Source organism: Cydia pomonella, unplaced genomic scaffold (genome assembly GCF_033807575.1).
Source record: "Cydia pomonella isolate Wapato2018A unplaced genomic scaffold, ilCydPomo1 PGA_scaffold_173, whole genome shotgun sequence".
Lineage (NCBI taxonomy): Eukaryota > Metazoa > Arthropoda > Insecta > Lepidoptera > Tortricidae > Cydia > Cydia pomonella.
In genome coordinates this window covers 339,808-366,262 of record NW_026907815.1, presented here as the reverse complement: position 1 = coordinate 366,262, position 26,455 = coordinate 339,808, and the positions used below count along the sequence as shown (strand labels likewise).

Genomic DNA, 26,455 nt, shown 5'->3' with positions numbered 1-26,455 from the left:
TAGTCTACGGAATAAAAAAACAGAATATAATTAAATTCATTTTCCAAAAAAAGTATTGTACATTTGTAACTTGTATTAGGTTCGCCAAACTTTTTTTTTTTTTTTTTTTTTTTTATTTAAATATTAAACAAACGGTCATACAAAAAATATTATTACAGTTTCTTGTCTTAATCTAGACCTATAGTTTCCATGTTTGTTAAACATATCTTTATATAGAAGCACGAAAAGTACCTATCTACGTTTAGGTTCAGCTAAATAGTAAGAGGTTACACAGAATTTGAGAAATCAGATTTACAAAACACTCAGTGAAAAGCACAATGTAAAACACGTTCTACATTTATAACAACTTTTGAATAAGTATGAAGTATCGACAAACATGACATAATAATACTTATTATATACGCGTTAAGATTTATATGCTACTAGTCTTGAATACTGTTTTCAATGAACTTATGGTACAATTAAATATGTCTACATTTTTAACAATGTTATGATCATTATAGAGGGCACATGCTCGTTTAATAAACATATTTTTAGAATAGTTAGTTCTACTACATGGAATGGAGAATAAATGCTTGTATCTGGGACGACATCGGCGCTCTTTATTACCTGGAACTCTTATACATATGTCTTTCAACAAGCTAGGGGCATCAATATAACCATTTATTATTTTAAATAATAGAACAGAATCAACGCAGTCTCTCCGACACTCTAGTGACTGCATTTTATGACGGTTTAAGGATTCCACATAATCTTTGTATTCAATACCACATTTAAAATCAAGGGATTTTAGGAACTTTTTTTGCAATCGCTCTATCCTGTCAATATGAATGCTGTAATGGGGTTTCCAAACCGCACATGCGAACTCAAGCCGACTTCGTACATAACTGTTATAAAGAATTTTAAGTGTTAATGTATTCCTGAAAGGTTTACCAATTCGCAGGATCATACCTAATTGTTTAAAAGACTTAGCTAAAATGGAATCGATATGAGGTATAAATGATAATTTCTCGTCAATGACTACCCCAAGATCACGAATCTCCCCTACTCTTACCAGGTCCTGGTTACATAATTTGTAATTAAAGTAAGACGGTGTTTTTTTTCTAGTAAAACTAATTGTATTACATTTTTCTATGTTTAAAAACAAATTATTCTCTCTACAGAAGCGCTCAAAATTACATAGATCATTTTGTAACAGTTCGCAATCAGAAGAATTACGAATAACTTTATAGATTTTTGCATCGTCTGCATAAAGAAGAACGTGAGAGTGGGATATACATTTTACGATATCGTTTATATATAACGTAAACAATAGAGGCCCCAAATGGGAGCCTTGGGAGACGCCTGAGCTGATATATTTGCTTTGAGAGATAAACCCTGATACTACCACCGACTGTGTGCGATTTTCTACATATGACTTAATCCAACGAAACAAATCACCGTGTATACCGAGTTCCCAAAGCTTGCATAATAAGGTATAGTGACATATTTTGTCAAATGCTTTGGAAAAATCGGTATACACGGCGTCCACAGATAATCCATCATCCATAGCTTGTAATACGTCATTCGTGAAGGTTAACAAATTTGTATCAACTGAACGGCCTCTGTAGAACCCATGCTGATTGGGTATTATATGGTGTCGCACAACAGCAGCTAATTGGTCAGTAACTATTTTTTCTAGAAGTTTGCTAAACTGACATAATTTAGATATAGGTCGATACTTTTCAATATTACGGCTCTTATTACGAACTTTTAACGGCATTACTTAAGTATACAATTAAAATCCCTTTATAACTTTAACATACTTATATAATATAATTTTATTAAATTTCTGAACTTATAAATAAAATAAATATTATAAAACATTATTACACAAATCGACTAAGTCCCACAGAAAGCTCAATAAGGCTTGTGTTAAGGGTACTTACACAACGATATATATTATATATAAATATTTATAAATACTTAAATACATAGAACTTAACTGAAATAATATAGTCAAGTCACCAATGTTGAAATATTTTATTATTTAGCTACCTACTACTTCTTCTTTAACACTGGCACCGTTACAACATGTCGATATAAATTGCAAATAAAACATAAAAATAATATCATAAATTATTTACTGATAACGCTTACAGCTCCCTCAAAAACGTTTGACTTCCGGTATTCACATGTTTACCTTTATTTTCTGGACTGTATTAAGTTGTTTTCACTTAATCCAGGGTCTTGTTGAACTATCCCAGGACATAGCAGCCTCCGAATTGTTAAAAGGCATATCAAGTCAAATATTGGCTCCCAACGACTCAAAATTACAGGAGTTTGCTGTCATATTTAATCATTACGTAAATCTGACTGTGGCAGAGAAGGAGTGTAGAGAAGTATTGAGTAGACTAGCGGCTGAGTCGACTAATACTACTGCAGATGACGAAAGTGAAGACTTGTATGGATCGCTAGCATGGGAAACTGGTAAGATCCGAATTATATTTTTGACTAGCGAGTCGCCCGAGTTCGGGCGGTTGTGTTTATTTGCATTATTTAAATTTCATGACGGAGGGGGTGCAAAATTTTGCTCCTGTGAGTATTACCGGGACACCAAGCTTTAAAAGAGGACGTATGATAACCCTTGCAAAATTCTGAGCAATGGCGGAGACAATTTGCTTAATGCTGCAGAATAACAGCGTCCGTTGCTGGAAGTCCTTAGGGCCGCTGTGCCCCGAGGCCTTTTGGCGCAGACATTAGCTGAGCCACTTTCCCTTTCAATTAGTTTCTAAGCATTATTGTGTACTTTTATTATGTACTTATGTTTAAACTTTTTGAATAAACGTCTTTATTATTATTATTATTATAATGACGGGAACACCGGGACACCAAGCTTCAAACGGGGACGTATGCCATACGTCCCACCCTAGCTAGGGTTGCTACCCTAGCTTAGAACCTTTATACTAACAAATTTCTATGCAGGGGGCTACCTTTTCTTTGCAGCTGACTGTACAGTCAGGACCAATAGTAGCGAATGAAAAAACGCGCCACCCTGGAATACTTTTCCAAATAGAGATATATATATAATATACAAATACTTAAAAACATAGAAATTACCCATGACTCAGGAACAAATAACTGTGCTCATCACACAAATAAATGCCCTTACTGGGATTCGAACTCAGGACCATCGCCTTCATATCCAGAGCAAAGCTATAGTGGCTAATATGCAATTTTTTCCTCAGCCTTAGATGATGCATTGGCTGAAGAAAATATAACAGTAAAATTCAAACTACTTAACGATACAGTTATTGAATATATCGAAACGTATGCAAGTAATCCCGAGAACATTAAGGCATTATACCATTTATACCAACAAAGACTGGATTTGGACAGAAGTCAGAAGAACTTAACAAGACTTGAAGATAATGATTCAAATAATAATAATACTGACGGAGTAGGAGAATTTGGTAGTGGAACAGGAAACACTGAAGAGAATCCATTTTGGGGTAAGATCTTGATCGTTTCTGATTTGAGCGTTGGTATCGAATCACTTTGGTACACATCTTTTTATTTATTTATACAGTTGCTCAAAAAGTACTACTTTACGTAGCTGTTTAGCGTTCGCAGACTCGTGTTACAGTACATATGGTGCTATATACCTTACCGCACTAGTGCGAATATTAGCATATTACGTTACTGTGTCGAACATTTAAAGTAATTCGCAACTCGTGTCGATTTAAAAACACTCCCTTCGGTCGTGTTTTAATTTATCGCCACCCCTTTTGAATTTCCTATTTTTCGCACTTGTATCGTAATGTACTATTTGCTAACTAGTGCTTTTTACTTTTTCAACTTTTTAAAATTCCTGACCGTAATCCATACGTTTGGATACCCAAAAACTTTATATATTTTTTTTATTTCACCTCTACACGATTATTACGTCCTAAAGATAATATTACGCGATATAAATTAAATATTGATTTATAATTATATAAATTAAATGTTTTTAATTATGATATTTCACTAAAACATTTTTTGTTACAAGTTGACGCAGTCGCTAATTCTCAGTTAACCGTGTGGTTAATGGTACAGTCAAAGAATTTAATTTCCGACTGATTTTGTACCTTGTACAATGACAATAATACGAGTATGAGGTCTCTGGCGACATTCATGTTGATTGACGCTGTCAAAGAGAATTAAGAAGACCAAGAGTACTCACTCCATACAACGTTTTTGTTACCAAAAATACTATTATTTTCGTAGTCTAGCGTCAAGTAGCGGAACTCTCAGTACTGCAACTCGACAATAGATGTCGCGGCAAACAAAAAGTCTAATGCTCAACGATTTTCCGTTAATATTATAACTAGAATAACTGGAACTCAATTTCAACTTCTACGCTTACTTTGGTTATAATATTAGCTGTAGTTCCGGTACTTGACGCTAGATGTAGACTACGAAAATAATAGTATTTTTGGTAACAAAATCGTTGTATGGAGTGAGCACTCTTGGTCTTCTTAATTCTCTTTGACGCTGTGACAAAGTACGAAATGGGTCAGAAATATAATTCTTTGACTGTACTTGTTACTTTTCAGTAAATAATTTATTCCGACAGTTGCGGATGACACTCCAACCCGCCGGATCTTCAGAGGAAAGACAGTCAATATCAAAACCTACCCGTTTGTAGTGAGCGTTCATGTATTGAACACTTTTGCCTGTGCCGGCTCCATCATTAAAGACGACCTTGTCATCACCGCAGCATCATGTTTACAGCTGTAAGTATTAAGTTTGTATGTAATAGAATCAGACCTAATATAGCTTACACCAAAGAGAATTTGAAATAGAAGCGGATTGTCAAAGAACATTTTGTAGCTACAGTAAATTTACCGGCATCTTTCGACACATGATTAAAACTTTTAGAACGCCATCTGACTTTAATCCTTATGTATTCACTGATATGTGTTAAATTTGTTAAATATCAAAAAGTGGCGCCATCAAATAAATCAAAGGTCAAAGGTATGGCGACATCGTTTCGAGCGATAGTGCCATAACCTTTAGCCGCTGCCCGGTAAGATGGCGCCACTTTTTGATATTTAACTAATTTAAGACAAATCAGTGAAAAAATAAGGATCAAAGTCGAATGGCGTTCTGAAAGTTTTAATCATGTGTGCAGATGGCAGTAAATTTTGTGTGGTTACAAAATTTTCTTTGATAATCCACTTCTATTTTAAATTCTCTTTGCTTAGGTACACAAACTTTACAGTGACAGAATGTGAAAGTGTGAACGTTAATTTCAAATTTCTATGAAAAATGACGTTTATAAATTATTCCCTATGGAGTGTGGAATTAATAGGAGTGACATCTCTTATGGTAGAATTGTTGCAAAAGTGTCCAGCTGTCGGCTATAAATAATAGTTCCAAATCTCTCCAGAGTAGCTAAGAACTGAAGCGTTATTGACGGAGTGAAGTGCGCTGTCTATGATTTGATTTTTTTGTTCAAGTATTCTTGGTATTGTAGCGCCACCTATTTAAGGTTTTTTGATGACACTTTTTGGTACATGGAGATTTCTTTCCTTACCTCCACCTTCCATATTATTCCCATCTGTAAAATACGTACAAGATTGCCCATCAAATATTAAAAGTGCGACCAAAATATACTCTACCTACAGTAAAGTTCTAAAATAGTCAAATTTCGTTCAAATCATGAATAGTGACAGAACGGTAAAACTAAACATCGAAAAAAAATTTATTTGGGGAACCTCCGATACTTATTGTTTTTTTTTTTTCGCTTTAAGCCATGTTCTGTAGTATTTTGGATAGGTTTCTGCTTTCGAAACGAATAAGTCCAGAAACCATTTTTTGATAAAACGAATATTTTCGGAAATAAAAGAGAATGTATATATACTATACATTTGACATGGAGTCTGATCCGCTACTTTTGATGCTGACTTTACCATATTTTAGCGATCGACCCGTCTATTACGAGTATATGCGGCGTTAGGCGTGTGGGACGTGGGCCACCGCCTACAGCCTCGCTGTCCGGGGCGCCTCGCGCCTCTAATAAGTATAACTCGGACACAACGTATTAAAAATGTTCATTAATTTTGCGCCACCAGAGGGCCTCGCTAGGGTAACGGCGGCTATTAACGCGGGTATCAAAATCGACGTCTAACACCGCGGTGTTTACAAATACGCATTTTGCAAGCAAACAGATCTATCCCCTAAGAAATAAAGCATACACAAAACAAGCTCATTCATTGGTCTATCGTGCCCATTAGTGTGCATTTGTGTGAGTGTAACAAAAAACTCGCGATTCGTCAGTTCGTGCGACGGCGGCGCAAGAACCGGTTGTTCCATACAGACGCGTGACACCACAGGTAAGTGCACTCCAATCTTACTTAGTGTTTTACGTAATAGTTATGGCAAATAAACTAGTGCAATGCCTTTTAAGAGGTTGTGTATTGTTTTCTACACGATTTTGAATTACTTTTAACTTAGTTTTTGACCCGGAAATACGTTTAAAATTGAAAATAAAATACAGCGGTGATAGGCGCCAATTACTTCTGTGGTAAGTAATTCCGTGGTATGCCACGGTAATAGAAAAAGTGGTAGTTTTGTTATTTACTCTTTAGTTTTGGTACAAATTATCAATTTTATAATTTCTTTTATTTATTCTAATCTTGATCTATTCACGCTATTAAAGAGCTATTTCCGTGGTATGGAAAGTATTTAACTAACCCTTAATTTTTAACAAAAACTTCAGCACCGATTTCCTTGTTTCTATGGGAACCCTTAATCTGTCAACTTTTTTTTATTTTGAGTTAAAACCTAAAATTTACTTGCCAGTTATGTGATTTTGTCTTTACAAGAAGCTTGTAATATACGTGTTTGATTTGATTTGAAAAACCATCTGTGTTTTATTATTTTTATGGGTCGGAATTAGGTTTAATTAAACTCCAAATTAAGCCTATTACCGATGGTATGATCAGATTACCCTCGGTAATAGAATGTATAGAAATCTATTACCGACCCAGAGAAATATCGAATGGGTCGGTAATAGGCTCTTAAAGAGTTATCTATTACCGAGTGACTATTTGGTATTGTATTGAAATATCGCATTTATAATTCATAATTTATTGCATGAAAGTGAGTACAAAAGGTGTTAGTATTTACAAAAGTTCATCACAATCTGCCGAGATCCAGCACGCAATATAATATCTTATTGTACTAGTACCTATATCTAAGACTACGAACTAAATTAATTTAGCTATATCTAGTCATGAAATTATAAAAACATGCTACTACAAACCTTTATACGACAAATATTCTTGTAGGGAGTAAAATTGCTTGTTTATGAGCCATTCATGTAATTTTCTAAGGAAGAGTGGTTGTGGACATTCTCTTATTTCTCTCGGAATGTTGTTATACACTTTTATTGCCATGCAGTAACAATTCCTGCTGCATAATTTAGATTTTACTTTAGGCAGCACAAGTTTGGTAGGGTACCTAGTATTAAAACTACATACACTCTTTAACTGTGTGAATAGTTCAGGATATGTTTTTACAAATTTACCTACTTCTAGTATAAACATTGATGGCAAAGTAAGGAGGTTGAGTTCTTTGAACAAGGGTTTACATGTTGTAAGTGGTGGTGCATTGCTTATTGCTCTTATGCACTTTTTTTGGCTGATAAACAGCCTATCAACCTCACAAGAGTTACCCCACAATAAAAGGCCATACCGCAGAACTGACGCTACGTATCCATGGTAGGCAAGGAGAGCTGTTGGTATATCTATTAGAGTTGAAAGCATTCGTAGTGTGTAAACAAAGCTATTAATTTTTTTACATTTCTTTTCAATTTCAGGCTTCCATGAATTATGTTTATCGAGTAACATTCCTAAAAATGTATGCTGATCAGTTTCAGATATTAAATGATTGTTATACTTAACACATATTTTGTCATGTTCTTTCCTGTTACAAAATTGAATATATTTAGTTTTATCTAAGTTAACATTTAAATTATTAGATACTAACCAATTCATTACAAGATTTATTAAATTATTAATGTCATCATTATATGTAGTTACATTTATACAAGGAATAATTATAGAAATGTCATCAGCAAAGAGTATATATTGGTGATTGGAAATGTCAGGTAGATCATTAATATATAATAAAAATAATAATGGGCCTAATACACTACCCTGAGGTACACCAACTTCATTTCTTAAATAATTGGAGTGAGTAATTGTCTGTATATTTTTACTTATATTTTCTATTTGAACGCACTGTTTCCTGTCACTTAAATAACTATTAATCCATTTTAAAGCAAGACCTCTCAAACCATACATTTCGCATTTGCACAGAAGTCTCTGGTGTGAAACGAAGTCAAATGCCTTGCTCATGTCAAAAAAGACTACGCAAGTGGGTGTATTCTGATCAACATGTTCAATTACACTTTTTACCAACATGAAGGCTGCTAAGGATGTGGATTTTCCACTCTGAAACCCATACTGCTCCTTCTTTATAACTTTATATTTATTACAAAATTTTATGATTCTCGCTAGCATTACTTTTTCAAAAACCTTCGAAAACACAGGTACCAGGGTAATTGGTCGATAGTTGCTTAATTCTTCCCTATTCCCTTTTTTGTGCAATGGTTTGACGATTGCCATCTTCAAACGATTAGGAAATTCACCTTGTGTAAAAGATAGATTTATTAGGTAACATAATACTGGTGCAATAAGGGAACCACATCTTTTAATTATTTTGGTGGAAATATCGTCATAACCTACTGCGTTAGTTTGTTTTAATGCTTTGATTACATTGACTACCTCTTGTTCATCACACGGAAATAGAAAAAATGTAGAATTTCGTGATTGAGTGCGAAGCGGGTGTTTTGAACTAACATAATTATTTTTAGTTAGATTTGTGTAATAATCATTAAATAAGTTTGCTATGTCATTAGAATCCGTGATTACCTTGTCCTCAGTCTTAATTTGGTTGATGTGATGCGGTTTACATCTACTGAATGCTTTGTTAGTAATTAGATTCCAGGCAGCCTTACATTTGTTTTTAGACCGGTATAAGTAAGAATGGTTTTGTTTTTTTTTAGAATATCTTATGCAGTTTTTGAGTATCTTGGAGTACTTGTGATATTTAATTTTGGATACTTGCTGTTTTGTTCTATAAAAGTCATAGCGTAACTTTCGTTTCGTTACGGCGGCTGTCTTAATCCCTTTAGTTATCCATTGGCTTTTTTTTTTCTTTATTGTTGACCCGAATTATATTAATTGGAAAACAAAGGTTATAAAATAAAGAAAACGTATCATGAAAGTCATCAAATGCACTATTCAAGTCTGTTTGCTCGTATACAGTACCCCAACGTAAGCTCTCTAGACATTGGCAAAATTTATAAATATGTTCTTCACTAAAATCTCTTTTATAAGTTTGCCAATGATCCACATCACAGCAGTTTTTCTTAACTGGAAAACATAAAGTTTGACCTGTATTGTGGTCTGAGAGACCCAATTCATGAACCGCAGCAATAGATTCGGGCATATTGCTAACAATTAAATCAATACACGAGTTCAATCTTGTAGGTAAGGTGATATGATTTAAAAGGTTATAGTTTTGAAATGTTTGTTGCAGTATTTGGCAGTCCTTTGAGTCGTTTAGAATATTAATATTAAAATCACCCGCTAGAATTAATTTACGAGGTTTTCGACTCCGCAATTGGTGAAGGATGCTTTCCAAATTCCTGATAAAAATGGCAGAGTCAGACTTTGGAATTCTATAAAGACACAAGACTATGCAGTTATAATCGGGAATTTCGATCCCACAGCATTCGAAATTAAGTTCTTGTGTCCACTCATCCAGACAGGTAATTTCTTTAAATTGTATATTTGGCTTGCACAGTATCATAACCCCTCCGCGTTTCTGACATTGTCTTGAGAAACTAGAAGCGAGGATATATCCCTTTAAATGAACATTTTTTTCCTCACCTGATCTGATAAAGGTTTCTGAAAAACAAATTATATCGACATCAACACCATCATCTAATAACTCCTGCAGACACAACTCAAGCATGTCTTTCTTACTCAAAAGACCACTTATATTTTGATGGAACAAGGTAGCGCTATTTTCGAAAGGTATTGTCATCGGTGCTGGTATTGGCACGAAATAACTGCGTCTCGGGCATTGGGTCAGTTTGAACAGCCTTATTAGAGTAGCATTTGTCATTTTCGTATTGAGACTCTGTATAGAGTGAGTATTCCCTATCATTGTGCGTAATATAAGCTAAAGTTTGTTCAATACCATGAAAAATGGCCCTAATGGCGTGGTTATTAATAGCTCCTGAATATTTATAAAATGAGTCATAGTCGTAACTCACAGCTTGATTAGAATCTACTACATAAGCATATTCGTAATTTAGGTTGTCTAGATATAACAAATTGTTGAAAGTTTCAATGCGCCAGTTATACATTGATGACGTATGTGTAAATTTATAAGTTGGTAAACATATAATAAAGTTTGTGTACCTTATGTTGATTAGAGTCTCTTTGATTAGTGTTACTAAATAGCAATAATTTTTTGTTTCCATAAAGTCTTCTTCACCTATAATTACAATGCAGTGATCATTTAAAGTAAAGCCTTTAGTTTTTTCTGAAATGTTTTCAAGAAGTTCAGTGATACCGCAGTTAGGCTTTAAGTAATGGCAAATTTGTGGTCGACCCGATAATGTTGACTCTGCTGCTTGAAGTATTTTATTCCTTTTATTGCTACTTATAATACAAATTTTGTTTTTATATTCATGTTTGGCTTTATGTTGATTCTCCGGAAACGTCTGCGATTTTTTCGTTGTGTTATAAGCTTTATCACAGGACGATGGTGTTGTCGCTTTTGGGGTTGCATTCTCGCCCTGTGACGAAACTTTATCATTATTTCGTTCATGTACTTCAGGATCTTCTGGTACCAACGGTGACCTTTTTGTTCTGCTATCAGAAGTCTCTTCAACAGAATTCCTTTCAACAGAATTCTCTTCAACAGACGAGGGCGTCGTAAGTGTTTCGTCATTCTTGCCTTGTACTACACGGTCACATACCTCAATAGGCTTTCTTTGTGAATTGGGTGTATCATTTAAGCTGTTATTTACGTTTAGCTTCTTTTTTCTTTTTTTAATGCTATTCTTTGGCGTATTCTGGATAGATGTTTCGTCAGTTAGTAGTTTCTTGTAAGTACACATTGTCTTCTGGCAGTTTTCCACCGTTTTTTTCAGTTCAGAGACCTCAGTATTTAGTTTTTCAATTTCTTCATGTGCGCTTAATAGCTGGATTGTAAGTTGCTCGTTTTTGCTTCGCAGGTTCGACATTTCGATTGAATTGTTTAATGAAATATTAGGTAAGCTGGTTGGTTTGACTGGTGTGCTAGTTTTTGAGGTGAAGCTGTCTAAATCATTTTCGTCAGATGTAATCGTTAGCTTAGAATCAGATAATTCATCAGTTATTACTTGATGTGGAGTTGCAATATTTGGACTGGCTTGTGCACTTGTGTTAATTTCCAACGGATTTTTTCCGCTTTGCTTGTTGTTTGTGGCATGTTTTGATATAGCTATCGTATCAATTCTTCGTCTTCGAGAATAGGAACGTTGATCCTTTAGTTTAATTTTAAGTTCCGCATTTTCTGTATGACAGTTAGTACATATCCAGTTTTTTTTGTCATCTTTGGTCATTAACATGTATCTTTTCTGGGTAACGATGGTACAATTAAGATGGTAGACATTTGTACATTTTGAGCATTGCAAGAAGTATTTTGGTGTAATAACTTCCTTCTCACACTTAAAACATAATTTATTTTTTAGTTTGGATGCCATAATTATATTGTAAAAGACTTTGCTCTTAAATATTCTCAATAAATAAAATAACAAAGTTTCTGAACGAGCAGTTACAACTCGCCGTGAAATGAAACGCAAACGTCAAACGGTGATGAAGTGACAACTGACAAGCGACAGTACAAGACAGTTGAAGTTGCTGTCAGTGGAGTGGTGTTGAACAGCTGATTACCTCCTTATTTTTGAGAGATTTTGATCATTTTCGGCTGTTATTTTGAATATGTGTCTGTGTGCGTGTCGTTTACGATCCAACGGTTGTTATTTACATTTTATAATATCGATATTTGATCCAAAAACTGCTCACCAAAGTGTTCTTGAAGTGATCCTCAAATATGCGGTGGATTTGCTCTTGTTTATCAACACTTTTACGGATAATGCACAGGTTTTTATATTTTAAAACAATAATATTCATAGCAGTAGCGATATAGACGTCTAAACTTCACTGGGCCAAGCTACCCTCCCCCTTTAGGGTACCGCAAGTACAGATTTCGTTGATAAAATTTAGACTTCAGTTATCATTATCAGATTTAAATTCTTCTGTTTTCTGATTCAGTTATTACTCTGACAAGGAAGGGTACCCAACTGCCGGACATTTCCGATTAGATTTTTTTTTATATAATTTTATTTATACAGTAGTCCAATATCTCAGACATGATTTTTTTAGCTATAAGAATCAGCAATAAGAAAAGTACTGTGATTTGTTAATTATAAACGGGTAAATTATAACACATAAAATGTGAGAGACTTTATTTAACTTAATTAATATATATTATACTTAATAATCAAAAATATTAGAATTAAAAATTTTCATGTTTTTATATATAGTCGAAATTTTATAAGGTGGACGTTTACCATTTCACTGTGGTAAACTTTCACTCAGGTGATAAACGTCCAGCTTATAAAACTTCGACTATAATTTACGCTGTGCCTTATGAGTAAATGTTACTTACTTGTTTTTTTTTTGTGCAGCTAATTATGTCAGTAAGACAAATTCTTATCAATCTTTATAGCATTTAAAAATTACTTTATTTAATAACAGGCAGGCCTATTTGTCATATACGTCCTTAGTAAAACTTTACTAATAGTAATTTTTGTTGTTTTACATGTAAAACATTCAACTTATAACTTGTTATACAGGTACTCGTGGGTACTTGGTAAGTTAACTATTTAATAGTATTTGATTGTGCCAAAGTGTAATTATAATCTCTTCGAATATATCTCTTATTTTTAAACATACTCCTATAGTTTTATTTTTTATTTTTGTGTCATTAATTAAGTTAATGACACAAAAATAATATACAGAACCCACGTCGTTATTATTGTTTTAACCCTCGGTATTAGGTTTCGAATTTTGAGTTTGATTTCTATTAACGAGTGCAGAAAAATCATGCCAATTGTACCCTCGGTAATGAAAGCTCAATTCGCGATAATAGAATCACAGTCTGTCCCTTGCCACGGTAATAGAAGATTTGGTCATTTTGGCTTCATAAAATATTTTAATACATATAATAACCCAAAATGAATCCAAAAACGTGTGAAACGGAAAGTTCATTAAATGCTCTGATGAAAAAAAAATATTCCTGGCTGTTAGACAGCATTGATACCCTTAATTTTTGGATCTCTTTTGAAAAGTTCCTTAACTACCACGGTAATAGGTGCCTTTACCCTAAATGTACCTTACCCACATACAATTTTGATATTGGCCCGCCACTGATGTCTGTTTTCAGAGCCCACAATAATCGCTTCTATCGCGAGAACCCTAGCTTCATCGCCATTCGCGCCGGGTCCGACTTCTTCTTCTTTGGCGGCGAGATCGTTCCCGTCATGGGTAATAAAAATATATATGCCGGCGGCCGATCGTGAGATTAGGCAGATCGTAATGTTCCTGTGTAATGTTTTAACGGTACTCACATTAAACTATTAAATAGGTAGGATAGATTCGTTAGATTGCTTCAGACCCCCGAAGGGCAAACTGATCGAGATAAAAATCTCCACGTTTCACGATATGCCCAGGAATATCCTAATCTGCCTAGTCTTACGAACGGCCGCCGACGTATTTAATAAGTTTTTGTCAAAATGTTTATATTTTATAGAAGCTTTTCTCACTGACTTCTTTCAAGAGGAAACTAATACTCATAGAAACAATACTAACAAACCCAAAGCACATAATTGTGCTTAACCTAACCAACCGCAACCGGTGTAACCTAATAAAAAAAAAAAAAAAAAATACTTTTATTCAATAACTATGATTTGGTATACAGTAGCTGTGCTGGTGCCTCTTTGTAAGTATTTAAGATACTTGTGTTAAGAGAACACCGCTCTTCCACAGGATGTTTTGCTTACAATATAACATGTTCGTATATGTACATACGAGGGCTGATCCGAAAGTTGTTAGTTGCTTCGGCTTTACTCATGCGAAAAAAAAAATATTTATACTATTGTGAGGGATATTTCAATGCTACTTATGGCCAGCAATTTTTTTTTAATTAATGCAAATAGTTTTTTTATTATATATTTTTAACTGAAAGCTGTTTTGTATGGAGTTTCGAATTGCTTAGAAAAAAACGGCAATTTTGGGCACAATTAAATGAATTTCGTATTGAAATCTTTGAAAATTGAACTTAAATTTACCCGGGACTAATTATTATCTTCCTTCTGCTATTTCCAATGTATAAATCAATAATTTAATCTTATATGCATATATATATTTTTTAAATATCAGACATTTTTACTTTTAAGGAAAGGACTTATTGTTGACACCTATTAAATCATAATAATATTTACTCAATCAAAACGAATTATACGTAAAATAACGGCCGAGATTCGTCATTAGTAGCACCTAAAAAACTTTTTTTTTTTTTACAAAAACTGTCGATAAAATGACAGCACATATGGAGTCTCAATTACTGATTTTCATGACTGAAGGTTAGGCTTCGATGCGTCGAAGTAGAAATAAAATAAAAACAAAAATAACCGTTTTCTAAAAATGTATTTACACCACTTTAATAAGTACTAAAAAATCCCTCACAATAGTATAAATAAAAATTTTATCGCATGAGTAGAGCCGAAGCAACTAACAACTTTCGGGTCAGCCCTCGTATATTATCTTTCGATGATATTGCATTTTAGCATTTTACTTAAGAAAAACAAAAACAATAGAATTATAACAACTGCAACAACTTATGTATATATATTTTTAAGGTAGAATGTACAACAATTATCTTTTCTTGTGTGTTTGTGTGTGTGTGAATATATAATATTAATTTAACATCTCTTCAATTTCATTATAAGTCAGGTTTTTTAGCCAGTTACATACTTTGTTCTTACACTCTCTATACACGCATGAATAAATGTCAATATCGCTATTAATTTTATTATATACTAATGGTTGCGTTGTTTTATGACAGAGCTCCTGTGGCTACATCCTGTGTCCATCGTTAGATCAGCTTGATGGTACCATAATATTGCATTGCGTCAACTTATATAGTGCTTACTTATATGTTTCAGCTAAATTGAATAATTGGAAGTGAATCTAATTTAGCTTGTAAGATTTGACCCGAATAAGCATATTACAAATAAACATAGAAATTAATAATAAATAATAATAATAATTCAGGCTATTTACGTCCCACTGCTGGGCACAGGCCTCCTCTCATGTGCGAGAGGGCTCGGGCTATAGTCCTCACGCTAGCTCAATGCGGATTGGGGATTTCACATACACCTTTGAATTTCTTCGCAGATGTATGTAGGTTTCCTCACGATGTTTTCCTTCACCGAAACTATTTATATTTGATATTTACCACTAGCTAGTGGTAAATATCAAATGAACATAGAAATTACAAATTAAATAAAAACTTGTAAAATCGAAATTCATACGCTTGCAATATAATAAATTGTTAGCAGAAAATATAACAGTTGCAGACAGTTATTTCGAATTCCTAAGCTTATACCAAAAAGCTGTAAGCACTAACAATTATTCTAAATACTAAAGTTATACCAAGCTTCTTCTTTTTCTTTTAAAATATGGCTTCCATCAAATCTATGATGATTTTGCCAATGTCAAGTTTCGTTGTAAGTTTTAAGTGTGCTCGTAGAGCATGACGTTATTCGGTAGTTGCTTTTAATAAAGAGATAGCTGGACTTTACTAAAAGCCACGATGGATTGCCGGATGTTGATTAAAACATGGTTAAATTAAACGCGTTTCAAGATTAGTTTTTCATTAACTGCACACTTCCACGATAGTTCACTGCATAATAAGCTATCAATACTACACTTTGAACAACATAAATGAGCAAAACACAAAAAAAAATTCTCGAGACGTCTTCGCCATCTTGAATCTCAACGACAACTCCTTATACCAAGCTAAGTTGGCAGCGATGTTGATAGCTCAGACTGTGCAAGTGTTATTTAAATGTCATCATTAGATAAACGTTTGACGTTTAAAATAACACTTACACGGACTGGGCTATCAAAATTGCTACCAACTTAGTTTGGTATCTAGGTGTTATATATTTTGACCATTATATATTCCACGCGTATGACTTTTGAACTTCTGTCAAATAACTCTACATAAATTAAAGTGGAAAAATTACTGTCTTGGTTGAGACTTGTACCCCTAGTGTAAATAAATTCGATTTCGAAACGTGACGTACGCGTTTGCGTTAAGTCTCATTTTGTATGGGTTTTTGAACAGCGCGCCAAGCGGGACGTTTTGGAAAGTCAAAAATCTCATACAAAATGACACTTAACGCAAACGCGTACGTCACGTTTCGCTGTCGAAAATTCGAAAATATTTCCACTAGGGGTACTGAACTCGCGGCCTCTGGATCAAGTCTCACCCAAGACGTATTTTTTCCACTTTTTTTATTCTAAGCTTAATAGCATCGTTCGCAGACGTTTCTGCTTGTTAAAAATTAACTATATATTTTGATACAATATATATTTTGAATGTATAAGTTTTTATTAGGTTTTCTCGAGGGTCTACAGTATAGGGTTCTTCAAAAAGTCTTCTGTCCGAGGCTTTGCTCCGTGGTCGTTAGTGCTAGAAAGCTGAAATTTGGCATGGATATATAAATCAATAAAGCCGACAAAGTCGTACAATAAAATCTAATTTTTTTTTTTTAGGGTACCTCCCCTACACGTAAAGTGGGGGTGAAATTTTTTTTTCGCTTCAACCCTAGAGTGTAGGGTATCGTTGGAAAGGTCTTTCAAAACTAATAGGGGTTTTCAGAAACATTTTTTGATAAAGTGAATATATTCGGAGATAATCGCTCCGAAAGAAAAAAAAATCTGTCCCCCCCCTCTAACTTTTGAACCATAGGTCCAAAAAATATGAAAAAATCGTGGAAGTAGAGCTTAAGAAAGACATTAAATGAAAACTATAGCGGACATGATCAGTTTAGCTGTTTTTGAGTTATCGCAAAAAGTTTTCCCTTCATAGTAAAAAGACTTACTTTAATTAGGTACTGATTATGCAAATTTGCCTATTTGTTTAACTCGGGTGAAAGGTACCGTTTCATCCCTTGGTTAACAATTTACTATACTTTAAGCTCCAGTTTAGCTTATTGTGACGGAAGAGTAACTACGGAACCCTACACTGAGCGTGGCCCGACATGCTCTTGGCCGGTTATTTAAATTAGATGGGGTTAGAGAAACATTGGGACAAGACTCCTGTTGTTTCTCTTGCCCCGAGCCAAATAAACTGTCTCATTTGACCTCATTTTAATATGTACCCTCCCTGTATAGAAGTCTACTTCCACCCCTCATACAATCCCAAAACCCTGCACGGTAACCTGGCTATCATGCAGCTCCGAAAGGTGCTCAGCTTCAGGCATTCGAGAGTAAAGAAGATAGAGATTGACCGAGCCGCAGCTGCATTGCCGGAGAACACACCACCTATTACTATTCTTGGATGGGGCGCTAAAACGGTAAGTTTGTGGCATTAGAACTAGTGGCTCTGTGAGCCAATGTTGCCAGGCGTACGATAATTTTCGTACACGTACGATAATTTGGGCTCCGGTATGTTGTACGTTTCAAAGAGCATTATCGTACGCAAATGTACGATAATTTCAGCCCTTAGATGATGCCACCAAAAATTTAAGCAAAAATGACACTTTACTTAGGTAATAGGCTACAATTAACACCTTTTGGGTGTTCAGCTCCTTGATTTACCTACGTCAAAAATGTAGAAATTTCCTGTTAACCGTTTGGATCTATCACAAAAATACACAAATATACGACAGATTTTTTCCCAATTTATACGAAAATTGCGTTTTTGTTTGATTATACATTGGATATGTAAGCTTATTTTGCAAGAAATTTTGGAAGTAGTGCCTTTTTGACAGGCGTACGATAATTTTGACACTCAAGTACGATAATTCTCTTCCGCTTACCTGGCAACACTGTGTGAGCTGTAGACCTTGCGATATAAAGCATTTAAAAAGTACTTACTTCATTGAGTCCCTATCACAGCGAACTCACATGTAGGGCTAAGATGGTCGGCTCTTTGTCATTTGTCACCATGCCTGTCACGCTCTAACAAGTAAGTAAGCATGAAAGTGACGGGCATAGTGACAAGTGATAAAAATGCGACCATGATACCGCCGCTAGTCTTAGGGGGAAGAATAGCTTTTTGAATCTAGCGAAGTAACAGAAATTTTTCTATGAATTTCCATTTCGGGAGAAAACGGTTTATATTAACTAAATCTTAACTAATTACTTTGATTTTCATGTCGATCGCTTCAGCATAATATTATCTAGGTTTATAGGTTTCGCTTTAAAAATAAAACATTTTTTATATTGCAAATTTTGAAAACAAAAAGAAAAACCTATAAACCTAGTTTTTAATTGTGTCATTAACATACTAAAAAAATCACGGAGAATGGAAAATGTTTAGAAGTGGAAACACGTTTTCTCTTTTTGTATGGACGATTAAGCAGTTTACTTTCTTATTAAGCGCTATAGACCCTACTAATTAAGTACTTTATGCCAATTTCTACCATTTTGAACATTTCCCAAAGAACGAAACAGCAGAAATATTCTAAGTACCGAAACTGCTCATCAAAATTTCATGAGAATCGGTTGACAAATGCGACCTGCAAAGGAGAACATCTGGACATACGAAAGCATTTTTACCCAAGCTGAAAGGAAAAAAAGTTAAATTTTACCCTCCAAGCAAGTATACTGTACTTGCCGCAAAACTAACTGGCCACTGAGATCATAATGCTATCTCCTTTACCCTTGTTAAGACCAACCAAGAGTGAAAGAGATGGCATTATGGCACTGGTCCCACCGCGAGCGAGTAAGCTATGAACTATCGGCTATTTTCTAGCTCAAGAAACGAACAAAAGATAATCGCTTTCGTGTAAATAAAAGAGAGAGATATATATTTATAGTTCATAGCTGGCTTGTTCACACCGCCGGCGAAGACACTCTCCCACCGCCCGGCGAGTAAGCGATAATTCCATACAATGTTTACTAGCCGCCCGCTGATTGTCAACTGTTTCTAGTACATAATTTTACTAGTTGATAGCCGAGCTCGCTGATAGTTGGCGGTGGGACCACTATTTTCTAGTTGACCGCCGCGATAAAAGCTATCGACTATAAAACTAGCTCAGCGGTACTCGCCGGTGCCTGCTTGGCGATCAGACCGATCATTTTACCTTATGAGGTGGATGCGAGTGCACGTATTTACAATGAATTTAAAACAATCATATGAACTATCTTTGTTGTCCAGTTCGGATGACGATGATGATGTATTTTATAAAAGCGTGTGTGTAGTGGCAGTGGCAATTTTGAAGAGACGGAAGAAAAAAAAAAGATATTTTAAAAAGAATGACAAGAAAAAATAATCGATAGACATAATAAAAAAGTTTGTCAAAAATTTTCTCGCACCCCGTATGTTTTTTCAAAAATCTTTAAACGCCAATCTTTATTAATTTGAAATAGAAGGAAGGTCTTCTAAGACCATTTTCGCTTAGCAGTACGGAATCTGGTGGCTGCACTCACTGACCCAAAATCTATTTCCACCCTGTATAGGTCATTGGCGAATAGGGCCCTCTTAAGTTTTTTACCTTTATGCTGGGCCACCCGGCTGAGCTAGTGGAGCGAGTAATCGCCCGTCGCACGCAAACACTCGCTTATAGCTCAGCGTCTAAACTAGTAAAACTATACTCGCTTCTCGCCGCTCGCCCACTAGTTTGTAGTTTATAGTTTCACTCGCTTATAGTTTGTAGCCGGCGGTGGGACCAGTGCCTATGACTTGACCGGCCAGATAGTTTTGCGGATAGTATAGTTGTCGCATGCGTGCGCCCGGGAGGGTGTCATTTTGTAGAGTCTGTGCTGAAAGAGAAGTCATAGAATGTACAGGGTGGCCAAATAAGAAGTATACATTTTGTTTTTAAATTTTAACTGTATTAAGTTCAAAAATTATTAGGTATTGTTTTAAAAATATATTCTTCAGGGTTGGCAAATTCATGCGAAACATAATGTCCGACATATGTCCACCTCTAACAGCAGGCAAATGTAAGCCCTTATCATCCCAATGTTCAGCATCTATTCGCACATTTTTGGCATTATCTTAGTACATTTGTGTCGAATAGTCGGTTTTAACTGTTTAAATTTCATCAGCTCGTTAGCATAGACACGTAATTTTAGATAGCCCCACAGAAATAAGTCAAGAGCTACAAAATTTGGAGAATTTGGGTGCCAATCTCTGTCACTTTTTTTCAAAATTAATCGAGCAAACAACGTGTTTTAAACAACAGAAACATTTGAGATAAAATTGCTTGCTGCTAGTGGGATACATTTGGCAGAAATTATCTTCCGTATACAATTGCCAACCCTGAATAATATATTTATGAAAAAATATTTAATAAAATTTCCACTTAATGTAATTAAAATTTAAAAACAAAGTGTATCATTCTTTTTTGTCCACCCTGTACTTATATCCCTTATATTCCACGACACCTCTCTTTCCTTACAGACTAACATCTGAGCTATGTCAACCACCTTGGTGCACCCGAGGATCTAAAATTTTAATTAAAGTTAAAGTTCCCGCATTTTTGTCAACTATGACAACGCACGCAGTTTTGACTTGTTATTTTTACAGGAGAGCAATATACAATATCATCGAACCAGGTTACATGCGTCTAGTCTGGACTTCTACGATAGAGAGTCGTGCAGAGAAATATATGGAAAGTAAGTAAACATCAATCATTACTCCCCCACATTCAAACTCCAACTCGTTCCAGTAGCTTTTGAATAGAGATGCAACGAATATTCGGCCACTATTCGGTATCCGGCCTATTTGGCCACAATTTCACTATTCGGCCGAATACCGAATAGAGGCATAGTATTGGGCCGAATACCGAATAGTACGTTAACACGTAGATAACGGTAACGAGGGGTAAAAAAGTAACAAACTACAAGTACTTACTTACCTGATCAATTATTAAGATCAGTATAATCTTTTCTATTTATTTATTTATTCCTACCTAGTACAAAAATATGAGAATAATAAATAAAAATACACACATGACGAAAACTAACGCACCGCAATGTCCGCAATTCAATACGCACTGCTTGCAGAATAAGCGCAATTTCTATCAAAGGCTGCCTACAGCGAGAAACAAGAGATTATTCGGCGGCCGAATATTCGGCTATTCGGCCGATGGATCCGCCGGATATTCGGTATTCGGCCAAGCCACTATTCGTTGCATCTCTACTTTTGAAATTAGCCAAGCGAACTCTAGGGTCCCATGCCATGAGCCGCTGAAAAGCTGGGACAACGCTAGGAAAGATGACTCAATGATATTTGTTCCATTTTGATACCTAAGTTGGGTTCAAATTTTTGCTCGGCTTAAAATTATTAACCGTCTCATTCTGTCATGGTCAGCAGACGAACGTAGACGTACGTAGTGGTATAAGAGTGATTGTACGTATTCCTCCGACTTATAGGAAGGTGCCCAAATTATAATAAACTGTAAACTATTTCAGGAAGTTCGTAACTAGAACAAATTTCTGCGCCGGTTTCATATCAAAAGGCGAAGGTGCATGCAATGTAAGTTCAAGTCTGTTCTGACATGTTCTGGACGCTAACGCAACGGAAATCCAAGCGCAATGTTTCGAGAGTTGCCGTGAAAAATGGAATATCTTGACAAAAGTCCGGACATCATTCTAACACGGGCTTAAAAATCTTAACATTTACCAGGTGAAATACCCAAAATATGTAAATCCCGTATCCCAAAACCTTTTGTAAGCCAAAGGGCTTCCAATACCAGGATCCCGAATTTCTAAATACCGGAATCCAGTCTTTTTGGCCATTTTTCAATACCGGTATTTTTAAATGTAATAGCAGGATCCCAGTATTTTTAAAACATAAGAAATGTGCACTATAAACCCTCAATGTCCATTAAAATGATCAATTATCAAATTCAACTGCATTGAGATGCCCACACGTTAGTCGCATCACAATAGAGGATATAGGCATTAAAGGACTTAAGTGTCAATTTCCTCTAGTAGCATAATGCGAAGATTAGTCGAGGGCGAAGTTGCATCTGAGAGGCCCTTTTCTTTCAATGTATACTCCCAAGATAATACAAAGGGTTGGCTTCCGAGATGCTCAGAGGGAAGAATAACTTTACCATCCTAACGAAATAACGGTACATTTTCTATGAAATTCCATTTCGGGAGAAAACGGTTTCCACTAACTAAATCTTAACAAATCACTTTGATTTTGATGTCGATCGCTTCAGCATAATATATAAGTTTATAGGTTTCACTTTTTTTTTATATTGCAAATTTTTAACAAAAACGGAAAACCTATAAACCTAGTTTTTCATTGTGTCAATAACATGCTAAGAAATTATGGAGAATGGAAAATATTTAGAAGTGGAAAAACATTTACTCCCTCTTAAGAGTGAAGCCGTTTTCCTTTTCATTGTACGAGCCGGGTTTTGAACCCGTGACCTCCGGTTGAAAGTCGAACGCCTTACAGTCAGGCACTTACAGTTCTTACACAGCTAATTCGATAACTCCTCCTCCTCCTTTCAGACTCGAGTTGACTCGACTCAGTTTAGCAGACTCTAATAAATATTTAGTTTAAACTTGAGTTCTTATTCACAGGTTTACCAGAGACTGTTGCAGAAACTTGAGTCACACATAAAAATCAATATCTGGGAGACCGATTTTTGCTTGGAAAATATAAAATAAAACTCAAAAATGCGCGTTTTCCCAGAGATAAGACCTAACCGTTTCCGATATCCCCGAAATATATATATATTTATATATACACAACAATTGCTTGTAAAGGTACTTATAAGATAAGTTGTGTTAGTTTACACAAAACGTACTTACGTTAACGTTTATTTCCTTTAATGTTAATTTAAATAAAACCCATGAGCCTATGACATTTTTGACGGAGTATTTATTACGCACGCCATTAGAGTTTGTACTGCACGCTGTATACCGTCTGAGTTATTCACCAATTAAATTGAAACTTCATGCTCTTCTTTCTCCAGCATGACGTAGGCGACCCAGGCGTCTCGGGTATGTACTTAGTGGGCGTTACCAGCTTTGGCTCTCTGATTTGCGGACGACCTGACACGCCCACAGTGTTCACCAAGGTCGGGTTTTATGTCGACTGGATTCAAGCCATCATGGATCAGGTAATTGCTCTCCTGTCTTCTTAGATGCTTGAGTTTGTACAGAGAGAACTGGAAATCCCCAGTTTCAGTAGGTACGGTATTTATAGAAAACCAGTTCAGGGATCTCTCACAATAAACTTGCTTACGCGGTTAAGCGGTCACACTGGTGCGGATTGGCATGGCACTACTTTTTGTAAGCGAGACAGCGTTTTAAATCAGCTCGCACGGATTTAACGACCAACGTACAGAACGCTGACTACACGAACACTGTTTTTTTAGTTTTCACATGATAAACCTCTCTGGTTACATTTCAGAAAAAAATTCGATTCACTCACAGTACTACAACAGAAAGACCCTTTCGAGTATTGGATAAACCAATCATTCTATACGGGATCGGCGGGGAATCAGAACCAATCCCCTTACAACGTGAAGGTACAAATACCGAGCCAGCCCAAGACACTGCACCCATAGATGAACACCTCGAAATAGTGCTGAATGAACTTAAAAAGCTTGGAATGCAAAGCAAAGAGAGTGCGGATCTAATCCGAAACATACAATCAGGAACTCCCCAAAAAGAAGAAGTAAATCTACCAGACGAAGAACAAGACCCCGAAATAAAATACAATAACGGACTTAGTACCGAAAATAATCCAGTAGTAGTACATCAATTTATTGATTCTGATCGGTCTCCAGAAGAAGAAATCGGTAATGCATTAAGAGAAGAAGATCTACACAATAAAGATGCTGAAGCCAAAAATGAAGAAGAGATCACATCTCTAGAAGAAACAAATATGGATAGAAGTGACGTAGATTCAGATGGTATAAGTATGAATCCAGTAGATCGTGCAACCAAAGTATTTGACTTTGAACCAAAACCTACAGAGTCAAGAGAAATTCAAAAAACAGATATAGAGAATCTCAGAGTGACAAAACCACCGGAAAATAATTTCAATTTGGATTCAGAATCTGATATCTCTGAGAACGCTCCTTCGGCAAAAAAATCAACTGCTGATAATGTTGATCTCGTATCAAGAGAAACAGGTGTCAACACCAAAGAAAACTTTGATAAAACTAGTTTAATTAAAAAACAACTTCCAATGGTTAAAAATGACAATACTATTTTAAGAAAAAAACATCGTAATCCTACTGTAATCAATTTTCAGTTCGAAGATATACATATGCCAAAACATACAGATAGGCACACTGTGCATAAGGGTTACATCCCTGCAAATCCTCCAAATATTCTTGGAAATCCACATCCTATTGATTTGGAATATGATGGTAAAAATATTTTACCCAAATATCAAGACACTCATGCAGCTACTCAAAATGAAAATAAAATTCAAGTCCAGTATACAGAAGTTACTAAAAATGCTAGTTTAGACAACATTATATGGAAAGAAAGTCGTGAATCTACTACAGATAAAGAAGAAAAAGGTCATGCTGAATTTGCAAATGATATTACAGACGATATTGTAAAACATGAAATCCAGAAATTAATAGAACAGCTGGAAATAAGCAGCGAGTTAAATTCTCAAACTGAGGACTATAAGTATACTGATAAAAGTCCATTACGCAATAATTTGAAAGATATAGATAAAACTAAAGATTCGGGAACCGTACTAACTCTCCTTTATTTGACAGATGTTGACGAGAAAGTTCATCCACGAGCATATTTAGGCACACATGAAGAAGGATTGAGTATAGATCCCAAACCGTTTAAAAAAGAAATTCACGACAGTAATAACTTAATAGGGAAAAGTGAGATATACAAAATCTTTGCGGACGTCATGAACACTGTAGTTAATAAAACATTGGAATAAAATTTATTGCATTTTTTATTTCCATTGATGGAACGGAGATAGGGGTTATTTACACCTATATTTTGCCGATCATTTTCTGATATCTTGCTGCTAAGGGGGACATGGAGACAACGTATACCTCTGTCTTCTGTCCTAATTAGCAGAACCCCTAAAATATAAAAGGCCCATTCGCGAACCCTCTTCCGCTCCACCCTCGCAAATGCACTTCAATTATTTTGATTGCCTTTATCTGTTTGGTTGGTGTGTTGGCTTATATTTTTTGGTTCGCAACTTTGCACTGTCATCAAGTGCTAAAAAAACCGGACAAGTGCGAGTCGGGCGATCGAGGGTTCCGTACTTTTTAGTATTTGTTGTTATAGCGGCAACAGAAATACAGCATCTGTGAAAATTTCAACTATCTAACTATCACGGTTCATGAGATACAGCCTGGTGACGGACCGACAGCGGAGTCTTAGTAACGGTCTAGTAGTAATTACGGTCCCGTTTGACCCTCTATGTACGGAACCCTAAAAAATTGCTATAATATTTATGTGGTCCTGAAATATTATACGGTTTCAAATTATTTTATGTATTCAAAATTCAAATTCAAAAATTTATTCTGCAAGTAGGCCTCAAGGGCTCTTTTACAAGTCAATACAACATTTATAGTAACATCATATAGTGACATGAAATAGTACATTACGATACAAGTGCGAAAAATAGGAAATTCGAAACGAGTGGCGATAAATTAAAACACGACCGAAGGGAGTGTTTTAAATCGACACGAGTTGCGAATTACCTATTCGCACATGTATCGTACAACGTTTTACAGTACTTATGGCCCTTTAAATGTTCGACACAGTAACGTAATATGCTACTTCTCGCACTAGTGCTATAAAGTAGCCCCATATGTACTGTAAAATACATAACAACATTTATAAATACAACAGCCAATACCTGGGTAAACATTACATTATAATAATCTTAAAATAAATAATTACTACAATACAATAGAGATGTATAGTCTCTATGGTTAAAAACACATTAAATCTGGAGATGTAAAAGGTCCCCAATGTCAGAGTACTAATACTAATAATATTTGGAAGTGTAAAGTCTCTCCAAGTGTCAAAATAAA

At 35.3% G+C, this 26,455-nt stretch overlaps 1 protein-coding gene across 1 annotated transcript; it reads left to right on the top strand.

The window, feature by feature from the left end:
- Positions 1-3,234: 3,234 nt before the first annotated feature.
- On the top strand, positions 3,235-25,346 carry LOC133533519 (uncharacterized). Its single transcript, XM_061872502.1, has 8 exons — positions 3,235-3,491; positions 4,598-4,757; positions 13,600-13,700; positions 17,619-17,800; positions 20,983-21,071; positions 21,870-21,933; positions 23,393-23,539; positions 23,833-25,346. Exons 3-8 carry the CDS (start codon positions 13,697-13,699, stop codon positions 25,339-25,341), a joined length of 1,995 nt encoding a protein of 664 aa, XP_061728486.1. The 5' UTR covers positions 3,235-3,491; positions 4,598-4,757; positions 13,600-13,696; the 3' UTR covers positions 25,342-25,346.
- Positions 25,347-26,455: the final 1,109 nt, after the last annotated feature.